The sequence below is a fragment of the Nycticebus coucang genome, chromosome 2 (assembly GCF_027406575.1).
Source record: "Nycticebus coucang isolate mNycCou1 chromosome 2, mNycCou1.pri, whole genome shotgun sequence".
NCBI lineage: Eukaryota > Metazoa > Chordata > Mammalia > Primates > Lorisidae > Nycticebus > Nycticebus coucang.
The window spans coordinates 117,691,977-117,712,221 of NC_069781.1; the positions used below are offsets into that span (position 1 = coordinate 117,691,977).

At 55.4% G+C, this 20,245-nt stretch overlaps 1 protein-coding gene across 5 annotated transcripts; it reads right to left on the bottom strand.

The window, feature by feature from the left end:
- Window positions 1-653: 653 nt before the first annotated feature.
- On the bottom strand, window positions 654-16,375 carry EFNA2 (ephrin A2). 5 transcript variants are annotated; one of them, XR_008378049.1, is made up of 6 exons: window positions 15,991-16,375; window positions 5,446-5,759; window positions 5,186-5,365; window positions 4,727-4,860; window positions 2,410-2,475; window positions 2,013-2,068 (listed from the first exon to the last, which is right to left on the bottom strand). XR_008378049.1 is itself a non-coding variant. In XM_053581370.1 (4 exons), exons 1-4 carry the CDS (start codon window positions 16,128-16,130, stop codon window positions 1,947-1,949), a joined length of 642 nt encoding a protein of 213 aa, XP_053437345.1. In that variant the 5' UTR covers window positions 16,131-16,375; the 3' UTR covers window positions 654-1,946. The 5 variants fall into 5 exon arrangements, 2 of the variants coding, with proteins under 2 accessions (XP_053437345.1, XP_053437355.1); XR_008378045.1 differs by lacking the exon at window positions 4,727-4,860 and having other exon boundaries at window positions 2,021-2,068; XM_053581370.1 differs by lacking the exons at window positions 4,727-4,860; window positions 5,186-5,365 and having other exon boundaries at window positions 654-2,068.
- Between the last annotated feature and the right edge of the window lie 3,870 nt (window positions 16,376-20,245).

Here is a 20,245-nt window from a genome sequence, read left to right on the forward strand (position 1 = left end):
TGAGAGTGTTCTCACTTGGTGAATTGTGCTGGAGACTCTGTAGTCATGGTGGGTCAGTCCCTCAGCCAGGAAACTCCCAGCCTCTATGTACCTCAGTTTCCTCAATCCAGAAGTTGGCTGGGGTGAAGGCTCTTGGGATGGTAGAACCCACAGATGTGCCTTTTGCTAAGTGAGAAGGAGATTCAGAGACGACAGAACCTCCACCCTGACCTGGGGGCCAGGTGAGGAAACTGCCACACAGAGGCAGCAAAGCTTGCCATGGAGGTGTTAAAATTAGACTGCATCTTGGGACATTCCCAGCCACAAGTGCAGACAAGGAGACAGTGTAGCCTGGTTCCAGAATTCTGCCATGCTCAGGTGTGTCCCATTAACCAGAGGGGGAAACTAAGGCCTACGGATGGCTCTGAAGGCTACAGTGTTCCATAAAATACTCATTCCAAGGCTTGGCCCCAAATCAATGCACAGAACCAATGAACAATTATAGGTTCCTTTAGGCCCTGGGGTCCCCAGACATTCCTTCAAGAGGGCCCCTCTCCCTGACAGACTATAGACACCTTCAAATAATTAGTGCAAAACATTCCTGCACCCAGGGCCCACAGCCCCAAATATAGACATGCACCTTTGAGATTTATGCTCATTTTATTATAAAAAAATACAGAATCCAAAGTTGATTGTGAGAGAGGGGGAGGCCCCATTGTTAGCTCCAGCATGACAATGCCCCTCAATCCACTGGCCCCCTACAAAAGTCCCCTGCCCACCCCCACACCACTGTGTGTGCCTTCAGCTGCCTCCAGTGGCTTTACACAATATATATTTATATATAATATATATAAAACACAGAGTCAGGAAAGGCGGGTAGAAATATGAAATTTGTATAAATGTGCTGTTTCTTTCATTAAAGTGTCTTTGGGGAGGGGTTTCATTTTTTTTGGCAGTGGTCTCCACTTTGTTTTGTTCTTTCTTTTCTTAGAAACATTAGGTCACAGAGTCAAGGGAGGGGGCATTGACAGACAAAACAAGCTTATTGCAAAGTGCGGCTTCTACACTAAAAAGTCCATCCCCACCCCCCTGTCAGAATAAAAGACCCCCATGAAGGGCTGAAAAAAAAGAAAGTCTCCAGTCTATCCTCAGGAATACGTTAAAAATAAATCACAGTATATACTTGTTGGCTCTATTTACAGAAATATAAGGTCTTCTCGGCCTTGGAGATGACCATGTGAGGTTGAAGGGACAGGGCAGGGGGCTTGTTTGCATTGGGTTTCTAAGTAGTGAAGGGCTATGATCCCAAGGGGAGCTGAAGTTCAAAACACCAGGAGTGAGGGGGACAGGGCCAAGGGGTCTTAGGCTCCCTGGACCACAATTGGGGGTACTCACCACTCATCCTTTTGGGCTCAACTTGTCTGTCCTAGAGCACCCATGGGGTCTGCAATGGGTTCCAGCCAAGACTCAACAAATGGGGTGCAGAGCAGAGAGGAGCAACTGTGTCCCTGGATCCCCTCCTCCCAGGTGCTCAGAGAGCCCTGCCCCCTTGCCATAGCAGGGAATAAATTAAATTAAAAACTCAAGTCTTTGTGATCCAACCATGAAAAATACAATAAAAAAAAAAATCACTGAGAGATTCTCAAGTTCTTAGGTGCCCCAGAGGCGATGGCTTGGCCAGGGGCAGCATCAACACCCTAGCCCCTTGGACATGGGGTGGGGGCCCTCGGCTGGCCCACTTTCCTGGGGCCTAGGCCTAGAGCAGGTGGATGGCCCCCTGCCTGGTAGAACAGCACCAGTCGAAGGAGAAGCAGCGTCTCTATTTGGTCTCAGCAGTGGGGTCACAGCCAGGTCCAGAGGGCCGAGGTTGGACAGTCCAGTGGGGGCCATCCAGGTGGGGCTGGCATCCTGCAGGACCAATCCAGTGGGGGCTGTCCAGGTGGGGCTGGCATCCCGCGGAACCAAAACTAGGAGCCCAGGAGGGTCCATAGCACAGGGACAGTGCTGAGGAAGAGGCAGCAGCTTCCCAGGCTGCTGCACGAGTTATTGCTGGTGAAGATGGGCTCAGGGGCTTCATACAGGGTCTCATCTGGGAGGACACACATAGTTGGTAGGCCACCCAGAACCCACTCCCAAGCTCCCCAGGTGCCACCTGACCTCACTGTGCACATCTGTACAGTGGGCTCCTCATCCTACCAAGAGGCCCCTTGGAACCCTCTGGGGACAACTCTGGGTGAAGTTTGGTTGCTGAATTCAACTTTTACTCTTAAAATATTGGCAGATGGGAAACTGAGGCTCAAGGGCAGGGCTTGCCCCAGCCATTGCTGAGGGTAGAATACTGCTAAGGCTGCTCTGTGACTATCCTATCTCCCACTCTTCTGATAGCTCACTGGTTCTGTGGGTTTAGAATCCTGCCCCCTGAGCACTTACTAGTTGGCCGCACATAAACCTTCAGTCGCAGGCAGGGCCTGTCCACAGCATTGGGAGGAGTGGCAGCTGGAAGGGAGAGGATGAGGGTTAGAGGCACAGGGGCTCTTGATGCCCAAGACTTCCTGGGGGTGGACCTTCCTTTCCCATTTTGGTGACTCAACCCTGACCCCAGGTGCAAATTCACCCATAGACATCCTTTTTTGTTTTTTGCAGTTTTTAGCCGGGGCTGGGTTTGAACCCACCACCTCCAGCATATGGGGCTGGTGCCCTGCTCCTTTGAGCCACAGGTGCCACCCCACCCATGAACCTCCTAATCATATGTCAAAGCCTAAAGCCCCAAACATAATGCTCCCTGTTTCCCAGCAGTTCTCCTGCACACTCCTCTGTCCCTCCCTCTTTTCAGGCCTAACCCCAGAGCCCAAGCATGTCTGAGTCTTTGTCCTGCTCTGTCCATCCCCAGGGAAGCACAGGGTGAGGGTGAAAGTGTTTTTCTTTTCTTTTCTTTTCTTTTCTTTTCTTTCTTTATTTATTTTTGAGACAGTCTCACTTTGTCACCCTCGGTAGAGTGCTGTAGTGTCATAGCTCACAGCAATCTTCAACTCTTGGGGTCAGATGATTCTCTTGCCTCAGCCTACTGGGACTATAGGTGCCCACCACAACATCTGGCTAGTTTTAGAGACGGGGTCTCACTCTTACTCAGGCTGGTCTCAAACCTGTGAGCTCAGGTCAATCCACTGGCCTTGGCTTCCCCAAGAGCTAGAATTACAGGTGTGAGCCACCACACCCAGCTGGTTGAAAGTGTTTTTAATCCATCAGACAAAGATTGGGGTAGCCAAATGATTGACCCGGGCTCAAATCTCTGCTCTCTGAGTGCCTATGGGGAAGTCACTTCCTCTCAATACCTCATCTGGCACACAGTAGGTGTTTTGGAAAAGATTATTTCCATCTAGGAGACAGGGATAGCCAATTATGGGTCGGAGGAATGCAGAGTTTCTGCTCCACCCACAGAGAAACCCAAGACTGTGGAGGTCACACAGAGGCAGAAGCCACATTTGGTTCTCAAGCCTAAAATTCTACTGTCATTCTCCCTGCTCCTTGGCCCACAGAAGAAGTGCCCCAGTAAGGGATGGGAGTGCTCCACAGTATCAGGGGTGAGTCAGGAGGAAAAGAAGCCTAAAGCCCAACTGGAGCCAGTGGGGAGAATGCACATATGGACAAGAGTAAAAAGGTGTGAGTACACACACACAGAGGGAAGAGGTCAGGTCACCTCTGCTGGCTCCCCAAAAACCCCTAAGGCTGGAAGATAGAGATAAAAAGCACGTAATAAAAATATCATTTGTCACAGAGATAGGACGAATAATTACAATAATTACCTTTATGAAACTCCTGTCTTAGAAAGAAAAATGTAATTTTTCTTATATTATGAGGACTTAATTTAAACACCTTATTCCTCCTTCCGCACCCAGTTCTTCCATGAATTAAAGGGAAAAATCCAGGGTGGCACCTGTGGCTCAGTGAGTAGGGCACTGGCCCCATATACCGAGGGTGGCAGGTTTGAACCCGGCCCCGGCCATACTGCAACAGAAAAATAGCCAGGTTGTTGTGGTGGGTGCCTGTAGTCCCAGCTACTTAGGAGGCTGAGGCAAGAGAATCGCCTAAGCCCAAGAACTGGAGGTTGCTGTGAGCTATGACACCACAGCACTCTACCAAGGGTGACAGAGTGAGACTCTGTCTCAAAAAAAAAGGGAAAAATCCAAAAAGAGCAGAGAAAGGAGGAAATTGGGCCTTGTAAAGTTCGACACCACAGGAGCTGGGTGTGGAGGCACCTGGCCCCTTCATGCAGCCCTGGGGGCCAGACCCAAGCTCCCCCCCCCACGCAGCTCCCCATCACCCTCAGATGATGAGAAACAGGGATCCCACACACCATGGGACCCCTCAGTCTAGCACAATGGCCAAGACATCGAGTGCAGTGCCATTACTCCCATCTCACAGTTGGCAGTGCTTGGACCCCCTCCCCCTCCATTCCTGGCCAAGGTCACAAAGAGCAAAGGGCTGCCAAGGTCATGACCAAGAAGTGTTTTGAACCCCTGCCAGACTCTGCTGTTGGGGAGCTAAAGGCCAGCTTGCAACCCCACCTGGGCAGCAGGAAGGGGCAGCCTTCCCCAACCCCACCCAGCCGACTATTATTAAGCTCTGCTAACCAATCCGCTACTGGAGACCCTCTAGATATAGGGCAGCTTCAGGTGATGGGGGAAATCTAGGGAACCCCCTTCCCAGTCCGCTCATGGCCAGTGCAGAACGAAGGATCTGCCCTCACATTGTGGTTCCTCTACACTCCCCTCCCGCTCTGGGCTCCAGATGCCTCAGTTTCTCTCCTCAGTGCACTGGCAGATGGGCAGGGCCTAGTCTCAGTGTGGGGAGGTTGAAGGCAGGTCCATCGCTTTTCCCAACCTAGATACCAAGTGGTCTGAACTGGAGGCTGAGATCACAATCGTGTGAGTGGCCTCAGTCTCTCCTGGAGCCTCAGCTTTCCCATCTGCAAAACGGGATAAGGCAATCCCGCCTTGCTGGGAGGGTCGTCATAGTCCTTGACAACCCAGAGAAGGAGACCGCTGACCGGCCCTGGACAAAGAACCCCACCGCTCAGGCCACCGGGTCCCACCTCTCGCCCTGACCCCGCCCCCCGACGTCGTCCCGCCCAGACCTGCCCCTCACTCTCGCCATAGTCCCACCGCTCATCCAGGCACCCTCACCCCGCCTACTCCCAATGTAGTACCAGTTGGTCCCTCTCTGCCCCCGCACAGAGTAGTACTCGCGGCCCCGCCTCCTCACGGATGTAGCGCGCGTGGCCTCGTCCACTGCCAGACGTGGTGCCGTTCTTTGTGGCCCTGGCCCCGGCCGCACGGCCACGCCCACTCGCTGAGGTAGTGATACTTGCAGCCGCGTCCGGCTCCACCTACTCACATATGGTAGTAGTACTCTTCGTGGGCCCGCCCTCGCCCCGCCGCAAGCCCCACCCTCACCCCGCCCACTCACAGATGTAGTAGTATTCGTGGCCCGGGCGGAACTCGAAGCCCAGCGAGAAGGGCGTGAAGAGTTGGAACTTCTCGGAGAACTTGAGCGGGCCCCCGGGCGCCGCCGGACGGTTGCACTCCCAGCGCTTGAAGCCACGCTGGCGGTGGTCGCAGGAGGCGTGGCCCTCTCCGTTGACCATATACAGCACGTAGTGCTCCATGCGCTCCACCGGCGGCAGCGGCTCCCCGTAGTGCGGGCAGTAGATGTCCAGGTAGTCGTTGATGCTCACTTCCACTGTGTAGCCACCGCCGTCGTCACCCCCGCCAGCGTGGAACCTGCGAGGGGAGGGGCGGCCGTCGGTCAGCGGGTGGGGGATGGGCGGGCACGCTGGCCATCATGGGGGCGGACTCGGGTTACAGGTCAGAAGGCAGGGGTGCACGCCCTGCTCACGGGAGGGCCACAGGTTGGAAGCCTGGCATTGCTCCTTCTCCCATGACTCTCTGTCTCATGGAGTACCGCAGCAGGGCTGATATGAGGCTGGTGCCTGGGCCAGGTAGCGTCTGGACCCCTCCGTGCAAAGAGGCTGGGGGGTGGGGATCCTGGACTTCCATACCCTTGCACAAGCTGTTATCTCCATCAGTATTCCCTCTCCAGAAACTTGCTGGTTAAAGTCTATGCCCCCTTCTCCAGGCAGTCCCCCTGCACACCAGATACATACTCTCTGCTTTCTGTACTTCTCCACCTACCAAAAAGGACCAGGGCACCATGGGGGTCAAAGGAGGCCATGTGTTCCTGCTCCTTCTGGGGCAAGCTCTGCCTCCACCCTAGCTTCAGTTTCCCTGAAGGGAATGGGGTTCATAGCAAAGGACACCTCGCCCCACTCCCTTAGCCCCCAGGGCTGCACCCATGCCCAGCACAAAGGTGCCCTGGATTCCACCCCAGCCTCACCTACCCTGTCCCTGACACCCACTGCACATCTTGAAGCCTGAAACCTCCTATGCCCTGGGAATCCAGCCCCTAAACTTTCTGACACCCCACCAGGTTCCCTAACTCCTGACACCTCGGTGCCCCCAAACACAACTCATAGGCCCCTTCCTCAGGGGAGCCCCCTTGACCTAGTCCCCTTTGCATGGATGGAAGCCAGTTGAAGGGGGACCTGCAGCTCCCCTTCCCACACTGCCTCAGGCGACAGTCGCAGGAGCCCTTAGATCTCCTGGATGTGGTCCCCAGGGTCTCTCTCATGGGGGGGGGACACTGAGAGGGGCTTATTAGCACATAAAAGTCCTGAGCAGGGAGGGATAGGGAGGGCTCCCCACACTACTCCTGCCTCCTCCCTCCCTGCATGGGCTAGGGAAACTGAGGCCCAGTCAGGCCAGTGCTCTGTGCCCAGAACACCAGCCTCCTCCCAGCCTGCAGGAGGGAGCCTGCTGCAGCCTCCATAGCAGGTGCACTAATTGGTACAGCAGGGGCATGAGGGGCAGCGAGATTATCAGATGGCATCAGCCTGAGCTGCTACACTTGGCAGGGCTGAAGGTTCCCATGTCCCTAGGGTAAGATGAGGCAGGCAAAGACCCTGCCCACTTATGACTCAGTTTCCCCATCAGTCACCAAGGATCCAACCTGAAGATTTCCAGAGCAAAGAATTTCAGGGTTGGGAGCCGGAGGCAGTGGTGACCCCCAGCCTTTTCCCCACTCTGTCAGATTCATCTCAGGGTAGAGAGCTCACTCCACACCTTTTATCACCCCTTGTGGGCCTGGCAGAGACAGGAAAGACAATATGCTACACAGGAAATCTCTGTCCAGTGAGACACTCAGAGGTATGGTCTGTCTGAGCCTAGAGAACCTTTTAATTTTGGGCTCAGGTGTGGACTCGAAGTTCATCCCCTTCTCAGAGCCTCATTTTCTTCTCTGTGGGGTGGTCCCCATGGCTATTGAGAAAGCTGCACAGACACAAAGACAGGCTGGGACCCCAGTTAGGCTCAGACTCAACCCTTCCCTCAGGTTGCCTCACTGGCTGGCAAAGCAGAGATGTCTCATTGACCCACTGGCCCTCTGGGTAGGAATGATGCAGAACCCACTCCTGGCTTTTCGAAAAGTCATTTTCACTCCTTCCTGGCCCAAGTGAAAGCACCATTGATCAGTCAGTCAATGGCAGCAAAGGCCCAATTCCAGCCCAGGGACCTGCCAGTACCCAAAACGCCTTACTGAGGAGGCCTTGGACCAGGGAAACCATGGGTGAGGAGCATATTCCCCAACCACTCAGCCTTCAGATTCCCCTCCCATTCCTGTGTCAATACTTAGGAAGCAACATCCAGCCTCAAAGAGAACTTGGCTTTTTGCAAGACCCTTGAGACAGAAATGGGCTCCGAAAGTAAGGCAATGTCAGCCCTTTCCTTCCCCTATTGTGCCTGCCTTCCTGATCCCTGAGTTTGATACCACAACTGTTCTCTCCTTCCATTTTAGAGATTTAGGCAGCCACATTTCCAGCTGAGAGGCTGGACGCTCAGGCCCCACAGACTGCACGTAGGCTCCCAAAATCCATGGCTCACTTTTCTTTTTTTTTTTTTTTGTAGAGACAGAGTCTCACTTTCTGGCCCTCTGTAGAGTGCTGTGGCCTCACACAGCTCACAGCAACCTCCAACTCCTGGGCTTAAGCGATTCTCTTGCCTCAGCCTCCCGAGTAGCTGGGACTACAGGCGCCCACCACAACGCCCGGCTATTTTTTGGTTGCAGTTTGGCCGGGGCTGGGTTTGAACCCGCCACCCTCGGTATATGGGGCCGGTGCCTTACCGACTGCCATGGCTCACTTTTCTGCATGTAAATCAGACTCTGTGACCCACTGGCTCAAAGACTCAAAGCCCTTCAGGCAGTGCCTGTAGCTCAGTGGGTAGGGCACCAGCCACATACACCCAGGCTGGTGGGTTCAAATCCAGCCTGGGCCAGATAAACAACAATGACAACTGCAACAACAACAACAACAAAAATAGGGCGGTGCCTGTGGCTCAAGGGGTAGGGTGCCGGTCCCATATGCCGGAGGTGGTGGGTTCAAACCCAGCCCCGGCCAAAAACCAAAAAAAAAAAATAACCAGGCACTGTGGTGGGTGCCTGTACTTGGGAGGCTGAGGCAGGAGAACAGCTTAAAACCCAAGAGTTTGAGGTTGCTAAAACCCAAGAGTTTGAGGTTGCTGTGAGCTGTGATGCCACAGCACTCTACCAAGGGCAACAAAATGAGACTCTGCCTTAAAAAATAAATAAATAAAATAAATAAAGCTCTCCAGTCTCTCCTTAGAACTCAGAATAAAATCTACACTCTGGGGGTGGCGCCTGTGGCTCAAAGGAGTAGGGCACTAGCCCCATATGCCAGAGATGGTGGGTTCAAACCCAGCCCCGGTAAAAAAAAAAAAAAATGCAGAAAAAAAAAAGTCTACACTCTGCCACTCTGCTTAGGCCCATTATGGCTCAGCTCCCCACCCACATCATCCTAGTCTCCCTGAGGCTCGTTCCCTGCCCTGTTCCCATCCAGGGCCTTAGCACATACTGTTCCAGCCACCTGAAATGCTGTTCCTCCATTTCCTCCTATATCTCAACTTGACATTACCCTTTCACATGGTTTGGTGTCTGCCTCCTCTGGATCCTGAGGTTGGCTTCCTTCTTTACCCCTTCCCCTCTAGCTAGCACAGGCCCTGTATATAGTGGTGCTCAGTATGTATTTGTTGCTTGAACCAGTGAATTTAAAAGGCCAAGACTCAAGGACTTTGAGATGCTAGAGTTGTGGGGAGCAAAAAGCAGCTCCTAGATGTGGGGGGGTACATGATGGGGTGAGGACCCCCGGCTGACAGGTCCCAGGGGTATTCCCCCCCAGCTCTGGCTGCCTGAGTGGGCCATTTTTTCCCCTTTCCATTTCTAAAATAGCATCAGCCTTGCTGCGTTGGCATTCCTGATTCCAAGCTGGCAGGCAAACCAGGGGCGGGTGCCTTGCCCCTGTTCATGGTGGTGCCTGCCTGGGGGAGGGGACCCAACCCCAAAACCCAGCCTAGTGAGAGCAAGACAAACCCTCCTTGTCCTCCATTAGTGTGAAGCTGGAACATGCGAATGTTCTTCCGTGGGAGCAGCAGATAGGGATAGAAATTCTCACTAAGGGGTTAATGACTGATTTGGAATCTCTTCCCAGACACAGTGCTTCCTCCCTGTTTTATCCCTCCGGGTTCTCTCTGCCCAGCCGGCACCTTCCCCCAGCTTGCTCATTGGCAGGTGCCTGGGTCCACATCTCCGAGCAGCCCTCCTGAGTCCAGACAGGCCCTCCCCTTCCCACCCAGCCTGGGCCACTCAACCTTGCCTGCCAGTCGCCCCCTCCCGGCAACCACCCAGCCTGCAGCTAATTAGTTCCAAATCAGGGATTGTCAACTCATTAGATGCTAATAACAAAGCAACTAATTAGGAGCCTCACCCAAAACTGGCGGGGAGGTGGGCTAGGCTGCCTTCCCAGACTGGAAACTGAGACTGCCTTCCCAAGCTAGAAACTGAGGCACCAGTGGGGTAGGTAGACATCTTCCCACTCTGTACCAGGTGCCTCTCAGGGCTGGGGTCTGTACCCATCCCCATCTCTCTAATGGGGGGAGAAACTCCTGCTGAGGGGGCTGGCTCAGTGAGCAGACAGAGTTCCAAAGCCCAGAAGGGGCAGAGCCTGCCCAGCCCTCCTGTCACCCCCAGTGGGACCTCCTGGGGCCGCAATCACCTCCCCCCAACTTCTTTTTTTTTTTTTTTTAATTTAATTTTTTTTTTTTTTTTTTGGAGACAGAGTACCACTTTCACCCTCACTAGAGTGCTATGGTGTCACAGCTCACAGAAACTTCAAACTCTTTTTTTGTTGTTGTTGTTGTAGAGACAGAGTCTCACGTTATGGCCCTTGGTAGAGTGCTGTGGCATCACACAGCTTACAGCAACTTCCAGCTCCTGGGCTTAAGCGATTCTCTTGCCTCAGCCTCCCGAGTAGCTGGGACTACAGGCGCCCACCACAGCACCCGGCTACTTTTTTTGTTGTTGTTGTTGCAGTTTGGCCGGGGCTGGGTTTGAACCCGCCACCCTCGGCATATGGGGCCAGCACCCTACTCACTGAGCCATAGGGGCCGCCCTTCTTTTTTTTTTTTTTTTTTTGCAGTTTTTTTTTTTTTTGGCTGGGGCTGGGTTTGAACCCGCCACCTCCAGCATATGGGGCCAATGCCCAACTCCTTTGAGCCACAGGTGCCACCCACACACACACACACTTTTTTGAAGGGCTGAAGAGATGTTGCCTCCATCTGAGGGCTGGCTGGCCACCTTCTTGCCTGGGGGGCTGGGCAGGACCTTCAGCTAAATGAAGGTCCCTGAAGGGTGCAGGTCAGCCCCAGAGAGGATGACTGTGGGTGTAGGAGGGCAAACAGAAGCAGAGGATCCAGACCTGAAGCAAGAGAGAAAGAGAAAACAGAACCAGGTGGGACAGCTGGGACATACAGGATCAGCTGCACCCAGGCCTCAGCTTCAGTGGATATGAGCAGCCCACTGAGTCCTTCATCACCTTCTCCCTCCCCCTCTCTGCACACACCCAAGTTCTCCCTGACACTTGGAGGCTGGCCCTGGGTGGGAACACCCCAGATTGTGTCTGACTTCCTGGAGGCCTTGGAGAGTTGAATCAAAGCCTTGGCAGCTTTGCCCATGGAATGGGGGTCCCTGACCCACAGGGCGGGCAGACCCGGGGGTGCACAAGGCTGCAGGAGAGGTTGGATAAAGCGGCATCTTGGCCCAAGCTGTGAGTGAGGGCCCAGGTCCTGGGGTCACATGGGAGACTAAGGTGTGATGGTCATGGGGTGAGTTAAGGTCCCCCAGCCAGGCCCCTACGGCAACCCAGAAGGAGCAGGCATGGAGACCAACTCCCTCAGGGCTGGCTGTGCCAAAGAGTTCAAACGTCTGGTTGAGATTAAAACAAAAATCCCACTGGCTTGTCTGCTTCTCTGCTGAGCCATGTATCTGGGATGGTGGTGGCACTGTAGGGACAGGATGGGAGATGGCTCTGCCCCTGCCCCAGGCATGGCCCACACAGGGGGTGAGGGACAAAGTCAGGCATTCCCTTGGGACTCAGAGCCAAGAGAGACAAATCCTCCATGAGGGATGGCTCTGGGACTAGGCTGGGCTGAGACAGGTTCCCAAAGAGGAGGGAAGAGGGTCTTGTCACAGAAAACACACAGCCCCAGAGCATAGGACCCTTATCCCCACTGGGCCTAGCTGAGGGGAGAAGAAATGGACCAAAGATGGAAACCACCTGCCTCACAAAAGCGCCACCTTGCACACCCCACTGATGGCACCTGCCATCCAAAAACAGCCCTCTCCCTCCACCATGACTCTGAGGGAGCCCTGAAGGGTCCCCTGCAGCCCACCCATAGGCCCCCAAACCCCAGAAATGGTGGGAAGTTGAATCCCAATGTGTTTACCACAGCAAGATGTGGGCCTCCTAGCAGCACACCCCAGGAAGAGAGAGGGAAAAAGACGCAGAGACCCCCATGCATCAACTGGAACATCAATCTTGAACACTTGGGGGCCCAGCCCAAAATGTGCCACACTGGCTGCTAAAGACCCCTCTCTCTAGCACAAGAGCTGTCTTGATTTCTGTCTCTAGTGGGACCACTAAGCCCCTTGGGTCACACTTACATCTTGCCTGTTTATACCATGCTCAGCTGCCAACCCACTGGTCCCGGAGTGGAACCAAGTCACTCCAATTCCCAGAGCTGCCATGGGTGAATTGCTCTAAGTGGTAGAGCCACCCACCAAATGTCATGCCTAGGCCTCCCAGACCCCTGAGTCCAAGCCCAGCCATCCCACAGCCTCCTGGACCCCAGCCTAAGGCCCTGAATTCCCCCATGCCCACAACCTCACTTCCTATGCTCCCCAAAGCTGGGAAGACAAGATTCCCTCAAACGAAACAAAACACAGCATAGCTGAGGCCACGGCACTCTACTGAGGGCCATAAAGTGAGACTCTGTCTCTACAAAAAAAAAAAAAAAAAAAACACAGCATAGCCCCCTTCAAAGCTGGTTTCTCCAGAGGCTTTGTGATGAGGCCAGCAGAGGCACAGACACCCAGTTACCTCTGCCATGTCGAGACTCCTCCCTCAGGGGCCAGGCCCCTGCTTATATTGCCATTTTCCTGCTTGGGAGCTGGAGAGGGGAGCTCTGCTGCTGCTCATACCATGGTGCCATCGGGTTCTCAGGGTACCCAGGGAGGGCAACTGCAGTCCAGAGCTGCCTAGTGGGGACAGGTACCAACCCCAGCAACCCCATCCAGATCGGCACTACAGGGTCTACAAGGGCTGCAGGTTTCCACTCCGAACTGGGGACTCTTGGGGATAGCAAGTTCCCTGTGTGGTGCCTGCTCTGAGCCTCCAGGGCCTATCTGCACACAGGACTACCCGGTCCCTGGGGAAGAAGGGCCAGTGTGTGGTCATCAGTGTGTACAGTTCTGGGGCTCTGGCTGCTCCCCACAGGTCCTAAGGCTGCCAGGGCTGCCCCACTGGAAGGCACAGCCACAAGCATGCACCCCCTGCAAACATGCACACACATCTGCACTCCATGCATGTACAGAAACACGCAAGCACCCCACACACAGATATGCACGTGGACTACAGACACCACATCCGTCCCATGCACACACACGCTCATGTACGTGTAGGTGCACTGGCCACATGGTCACTCAGCACTCCAAGAACTATTCATACAGACACTCATGCAAACACACCAGAGCCAGGGCTACCAGACTCACAGTGGACTTATCACAACATGATGCCACACACAGATATATACCTCCCAGGTCCCCTCAGAATACCCCATGTCATGCACAAAACACACAGCCCCATAGCCACATGTATAGTCATAACCTGCGGCCTGACCTGACTCCCTGGCACATCTGCACCCCCACGTCAGAGAATGCACACGGGCAGCTGTGCAGATGCACAGGAAATGTCGGGCCAGGTGAGGGCAGCCAGGCCAGGTCCAAACCAGCAGCCCCCAGTCCAGTGCCCAGATATGGACAGCTCAGGGGTGCCCAGCCCAAGTAGGGCAGGTCAAACAGATCAGGACAGTCAGCCAATGTGAGTACTGGGGCTAGTGGGGCTATACCCTATGGCAACCCAAGGAGTTGGGTGCAGGGCTCCCTCGGCGATTTCCACCAACTGCATGTGTGCAGGAAATGCACTTTGCAGCAGAGAGAAGGCAATGTCCTTATTACCTTGGTGTGGGGCCCAGGCTGGCAGGGCAGGAAGGGTGGCCAGGCTTGCTGCAGCACTGCCTCTGCCCATGGGTCCCCTACCCAGGCCCTCCAATTCCACCAGCACCCACACTGCTTTTCTCTTCTCACAAACCTTTTGTGTGCCACTTGCTTAGACTCGGGGTCCTTGCATTTCCCACACACCTCTTCCAGTTTCTCTGCCTGGATTCCATCCTGGTCTCTCCCCAGCCATCCCAGCCTCACATCTCAGACCTGGCTGCCAGCACTGCACCTCTCTCCAGGCCGATGTCCCCACCACTGGGTGCCCATGGACACAAAGGCCCAAAGCCACCCATTTTGTCAGCTAGACACCCTTTCACCCAGGCCCACCTACCCCTGGACATGAAATCTCCTGAGAGCTGCCAAGACCCTCCTGCCACAGAGCTTCCCACCATTGGCTATGAAGCCCCAATTCTGTATGGATCTAGGGCCTGGGTCCCATTGCAGGGTGTCAGGTACCATCACCAGACCCCCACACTCAACAGGCAAGAGACAGGAGGAGACGAAGGCCCTGGTGCTGCCTAGGTCTTCTCTGCAGACCAGCATGGCCATCCCCTTAGACAGTGGTCTGAGCCAAGCCCAGCTATTAAATCACACATGAAGCAACAGGAGGTGGCCAAGTGACCAGCCCGAGCCAGGCACTGGGGAGGCCACCTCCATCTCCTGGGTGGGAGTCCTGCCCACAACCCAGTGCTCCATGGCAAGTGTGGGCAGCAGGGCAGTCCTGCCAACCCCTTCTCTCCCTATTCCTGCTCCTCGTGTGTTTGTCACTCGTTGTGTGTTTGTCATTTGCTAGAACAAAGGGCAGGCCATACTGGGACAGGAGATTCCGGAGCTGAAACCAAAAACTTGGGCCAGGGAAGTGCTGCCTCCTGGGCTCCCTGGGCAGCCAGTGACAGGGAAGAGCATTAATCAAACCCACATGTGACCAGCACAGCAGGCAGCATGGGGACAGGCTCGCAGTGGCCCAGACATCCTTTTCAAGGGCCCCTGCCCTTGGCCTTCTGGAGCCCCAACCTCATAGCCAGGCAGTAACAAGGATTGGGTCTGTGCACTCTCCCTAACCCCACCACCCCCGTGGTGGAACATGGGCTGCCCTTGTCCCAGAGCCTGCCTCAAAGATGGTCCTTTATGCAACTTTCCACCCGGGGATCGAGACAGCAGGAGACAGCAGAGAACAGGGAGGGATGGTGGGATCCAGAGGGCAGCTCCGCTGGCACAGGCTGGAAAATGGAGAGAAAATGACCAGTGGTGGCAGAGGAGCTAGGAGGTCAGTTTGGCCCCCCAATGTGCAGCCTGGCTAGGCGACAAGATGAGCCCCAAGACCCCGCAAACCTGTTTCCTATGGGACTTCCAGCCTGCTCTAGCCTTAGAGACCCCAGAATGGCCCAGAGCATTCTACTGATGTCCAGGATATGGTCAGTCCCCAGTAAACTTTTCTTGCTCCAATAGCAGGAGCTTCTGCAGAACCCCAGATTGTGCCTGGTGCCTGGCACAGACCTGTCCCAAAACATAAGAATCTGTGCAGCAGGCAAGTGGGGCACCTTGGTTGGGTGTGGCAGGCTAGGCACAAGGCCACCTGGGTCCCTGTCCCAAGGCTACCTCCTCACCTTGACCTTGAGACAGCCCCTGATCCCCTTAGTGCCTCAGTTTCCCGGTAAGTGCCAGAGGATGGAAGAGGACACTTCCCCAGTGTACCTTCCAAGACTGACCCCAACACCTCAGTCTTCTTACAAAGCAGGGCCCAGAGTAAACCTGGAGTGGAGGGACATTCCAACTTCCCCAAGTTCATCTGGGAACCCACCGGCAGGATGCACCCACAGATCCTCTGCCCGAAGAGCCACAGTCCCCCACGTCGGCAGGCGGTTCAGTGCCAAAGTCCCTAGGGATCCCCACCAAACTACACAATCGACGGGGGTCCCAGGAGAGGCCCGTGGATCAGGGATCCCCAAGTGCAGGCATGGGACTCAGGAGCTGCACGGCTTCTGAGGGCGCCAGAGGGGATCCCTGAACTCCAGAAGACATGGGAGCTCTGGGGAATGCGGGACGCGAGACCCCAAGTCTGCGGGACAGTGGGACGCTCTGGAGGGGATGCATGAACAGGGAGAGTCCCCCAAACTCCGGGGGGGCCGGAACTCCCTTGGGGGCTCCCACGGGAATCGGCACACCAGTCCTGGAGGCAGCGCGCACAGGGAGCTCCCCGAACCCGGGGTGAGGGCTCAGCGTGGAGGGAGGCCGGGGGTCCCGCGGCGCCCCAACCGCGGCCACGTTCACCTGGGGTTGCTGCGGTTCCAGTAGACGGCGTAGCGGTCCGAGTTGGCTCGGGCGGCGTCCTCCGCGCGCGTGAAGGGCGGCGGCGGCAGCGGCAGCAGCAGCAGCAGCAGCGACAGCACCGGGCGCTGCGCGGGCGCCATGGCCCCGGTCCCGCCGCGCTCGCGCTCCCGCCGCCGCCTGCCAGCCGTCTTCTTCGCCGCCGCCACCGAGCGAGCGGGCGGGCGCGGGGCGGGCGGGAGGAGGGCGCGGCAGCGCTTGGAGATCCCCGGCCGCCCCCGCCTCCGCGAGGGCGATCTCGGGCGCCGAGAAGTCAGGCGGCGGCGGGGCGGGGCGCCGGGGGCGCCCCGACGCGGGACCCGGCCGCACGGACTCTCTTCGAGCGCGGGCCGCCGCCGCCGCGCCCGCCGAGAGGGGCCGGGGCTCCGGCCTTTGTCCCGCCGGAGCATAGGGAGTGCCGCGGGCGCCCCCTCCCGCCGTGCCCCGGCTGCGCGGGGGCTGGGCGGGGGTCTCCAGCTTGCATCGCGGCCCCCGCTCTGGCCACTCCGTCGAGGACCCGTCCCCCATCTCCAGCTACAGAGTCCCCAGGGTCCTGCCCCAGCGACCCCAACTCATCGCGTCCCCCACCAGCGGGGGTGCGCCCGGCCCAGAGCCTCAGGGGGACGAGGGACACAAGGCCTCCACCGCCTTCTGGCACTGCCCAAGCCGCGCCACTGGGCCTGGATACCAAACTACTCACTCCTATCCCATCTCCCTGATTCCAATGGGATCTACCCAAGGGAGAGAAACCCAAATCAAGTCCTTAGGCCCAGACAGCTCCCAGGCTGAGCTTCCCTGAGCCTGTAGAGACTTCTGCAGTCTCTGAACAAAGTCCAAAGCTGGGACCACTGTTACCTGCTTGGGGGCTTCTGGAGAGTAACTTCCCCTCTCTGGACCTGTTTTGTTCTCCCAAATAGCAGTTCCCACATTATGTGTAAGGGTGCTGGGCACATAATAGGTAGCCCAGTGCATGTTGAGTCTGAGCAGCTCAAGAGGGGACCCAAGCAGCCCAAAGTGAGATGCAGGCAGATAGCAAATAAAATAGGCTGAAATGCAGAAATCCATCAGGCCAGGGGTCAGGAAATGTCCCTATAGAGTGCACAGCTTAAGCAGAGGCCCTATGTCTGGGAACTCAGAGCCATCCCTCTTCCTAGGAGGCTGACCACAGGCAAGGAGCTAGGAACCTGTCCTCCACAATTGTCCTTACTCATGCCACAACCTCCCTCACCATGTGGAGCTTGTAGAAGGTATGCTGTCACCAAATACTGGCTGCTGGAAAGAGCCAGGACTGCCCAGACAGATTCTACCTTTCTGGATGTGTTTTGTCCCCAGGCCCATTGCAGGAGGAGGAACCCCAGTCTTGTAGCCAGGTGCTCTTAAACTGAAAGGTAACAAGTGAGGGATCATTGAAACTCCTTGCAGGGACTGTGCAGGCCCAGAGCCCCAGCATGGTAGAATACAGCTCTAATAAGATATGGGCTTGGGTGGTGCCTGTGGCACAACAGAGTAGGGGGCTGGCCCCATATGCCAGAGGGGGCGGGTTCAAACCCAGCCCCAGCCAAAAAAAGAAAAACAAAGAAACAATCCTGCTTGTCCTTCAACATCTATTCCACTTTGTGTCCCACTCTTCCTGCCAGGACAGGTTGTCAGTCCTCTGCCATCCAAGGGGCCCGGCCCACCTGTTCTGGGTATTCTGGGCTTAAGATCTTATCTCTTCACCTGGATATAAATGCCCCAGTTCAAAGACCCAGGCCTGGATCATATGAACCAGCAGTCAGGATCACTTGCCAGGGCCTTTGTCCTGCCTAAGCATAGGGACAGACTTTCTGGACACTCTGAAGTGAGGGCCTGGGGTTCCAACAACACAGGGCTAGTGTGACCCAGGCAAGCAGGAAAAGCTTCCCAGGCATCTGGGTCTGCAGATAGGCAGCCCTTCCCTGAGGGGAGTAACAGTACTGTGGCTGGATGCAAACACAGGATATGGGGCCACCAGCCTGGGCTCTCCTTATCTCTGGGCAAGAAACTCAGGACTACGCCCTGTCATAGGTGGAGAAGTGGAGAACTCCCCTCCTACTTTGTGGGACCTCAAAGGTCGGGAGGGGTGGGCTGGCAGAGGTGTCCTTTCTTTTCTTGTCTTTTCTTTTCTTTTTTTATTTTTTCCACTTTAGTGCCCTCAGTAGAGTGCTGTAGTGTCATAGCTCAGAGCAACCTCCAACTCTTGGGCTCAAGTGATCCTCTTGCCTCAGTTTTTCTATTTTATTTTATTTTATCTTATTTATTTTTTGAGACAGAGTCTCATTATGTCACCCTCGGTAGTGCTATTACATCATAGCTCACAGCAACCTCAAACTCTTGGGCTTAAGCGATTCTCTTATCTCAGCCTCCCGAGTAGCTGGGACTACAGGTGCCTACCACAACGCCCGGCTATTTTTTTGTTGCAATTGCCATTGTTGTTTTAGTTGGTCCAGGCAGGGTTCAATCCTGCTGGCCTTGGTGTATGTGGCCAATGCTCTACCCACTGAGATACAGGCACTGCCCAGTTTTTCTATTTTAGCAGAGATAGGGTCTGGCTTTTGCTCAGGCTAGTCTCAAACTCGTGAGCTCAAGCTATCCACCTGCCTCAGCCTTCCAGAGTGCTAGGATTACAGGCATGAGGCACTGCGCCTGACCACGCAAGTGTCTTTTATATCACACAGGACCTGGATCAGCCCAGGTCAGAGCTGGAAGGGCGCCTCAGGCTGAGGGGTCCACCTCAACAGAGGCCTGGCAGGTCAGTTCATTTGCATGCAGGGGCCACTGAGGTGGAAGCTGTTGCTGTCACCACTACAAGCAGATTTCAGCAGAAGCTTCATTTTCCTTCTGTTCTCATCTCTCTCTCAAGGTCAGCCTGAGCAGGGGCAGGAACAAAGGCAGCTGGTCCCCCATTCAAACTCCCTGTGCCACAGGCTGCTCCTGGAGGATGCGGCCCAGGTGGGGAGGGGAGGGCAGGGTGGCCCAAGGCCCTGCTCCAGGCCAGGGTGCTCCAGGAAGCCCTGCCCCACCAGGGGGCTGCTGTGGACATCCAAGCAGCTCTGGCTCCTCCCAAAGCTGGGGGTCATCCCAGCCTCAAAGCTTATCTGGCAGGGGTTTGCTGAGGCCAGGGAGTCACTCTGGAATAGCTTTCTTTGGAGTCAAGGGTCCAAGGTCAGACTCACTCTGGGGACAGAGGTTGTTCAGGGTCAGCCATTATTTAGGGTCAGCCATCAGCCCAAGACCTACACCTAGGGCAGGGTCTTTGATGGGGGCCTGCCTCAGACTTGAAGAGGGTCATTTTCGTCTGGTCTTAGCCAGATCTGGCCCCCAGCCTATGCCTAGCACCTGGGCTCACCTCTTACCTCTCGATAAGTGCCTCCCCAGCCCACAGGTCAAGGCCACAGGGCTCAGGATCAGTGCCTACAGCTTCAAAGGCTGCATTTCTGTGGAGGAAGCTAAAAATATGCGGGGAGAAATTTCTCATTACAGAATAAATTGGACCAAATCTGCTGCCTGCTCTGGTTCTAATAGCTTTCAGAAGCCCCATCTTAGACAGGCAGGGTCCAGGTGCTAGGGGGTTGCAGTGGTGGGGCATGGAGGGCTCTAGGCAGGTTGGTCCACTCCTGGTGAAGCCCCAGCGGACTGCCTACATCCCCACCCATCCCTATCTGTGGAGCATGCACCCAGTCATGGGATTGAAGAGAGTTTCTTCTGGGCTTTAGTTTGTTGTCCTTAAAAATAAAAACATATCAAAAAAAATTAAAAAAAAAAAAAAAAACGTGTCCCTTTCTCTTGCCAATAAGTTAAAATTCCCATCCTCCTGTGCAGCTGGGCCCTTGAAATCTCAGCGTGAATCTCAAGATTGTGGCAACCCCCATGAGACAGTCTGCAATGAACCGACAACACCCCTATCTCACCCTCCTGCCTTGCACCCCAACTTGGCCCAGTGATTGGAATCTGTGCAGGAACACTGTGTGCATGCGTGCATCCTGAGAGGTTGTGCCTATCCCTTATGTGGGACTATGTTGCATGTCCTGTCTATGTGGTTGGGTTTTGTGCCTTTGCACACGGGTCAGTGTGCATGAGGTAGAGTTGCTGGAAGCACCCTTCCAGGCTCCCATGCACAAACACATGCTTTTGCACACAAGCCTTGGGCTGGCCGGGACCTGGGGCCTTTCATCTCACACTTAGAGACCATCTCTTGGCT

Coding starts and splice junctions, on each gene's coding strand:
- EFNA2 (XM_053581370.1), bottom strand. CDS start 16,130: ATGGCGCCCGCGCAGCGCCCGGTGCTGTCGCTGCTGCTGCTGCTGCTG. Junction 2,476..5,445: donor CCACGAATACTACTACATCT/GTGAGTGGGCGG, acceptor TCTCCCTTCCAG/CTGCCACTCCTCCCAATGCT. Junction 2,069..2,409: donor GGTTTATGTGCGGCCAACTA/GTAAGTGCTCAG, acceptor GTGTCCTCCCAG/ATGAGACCCTGTATGAAGCC.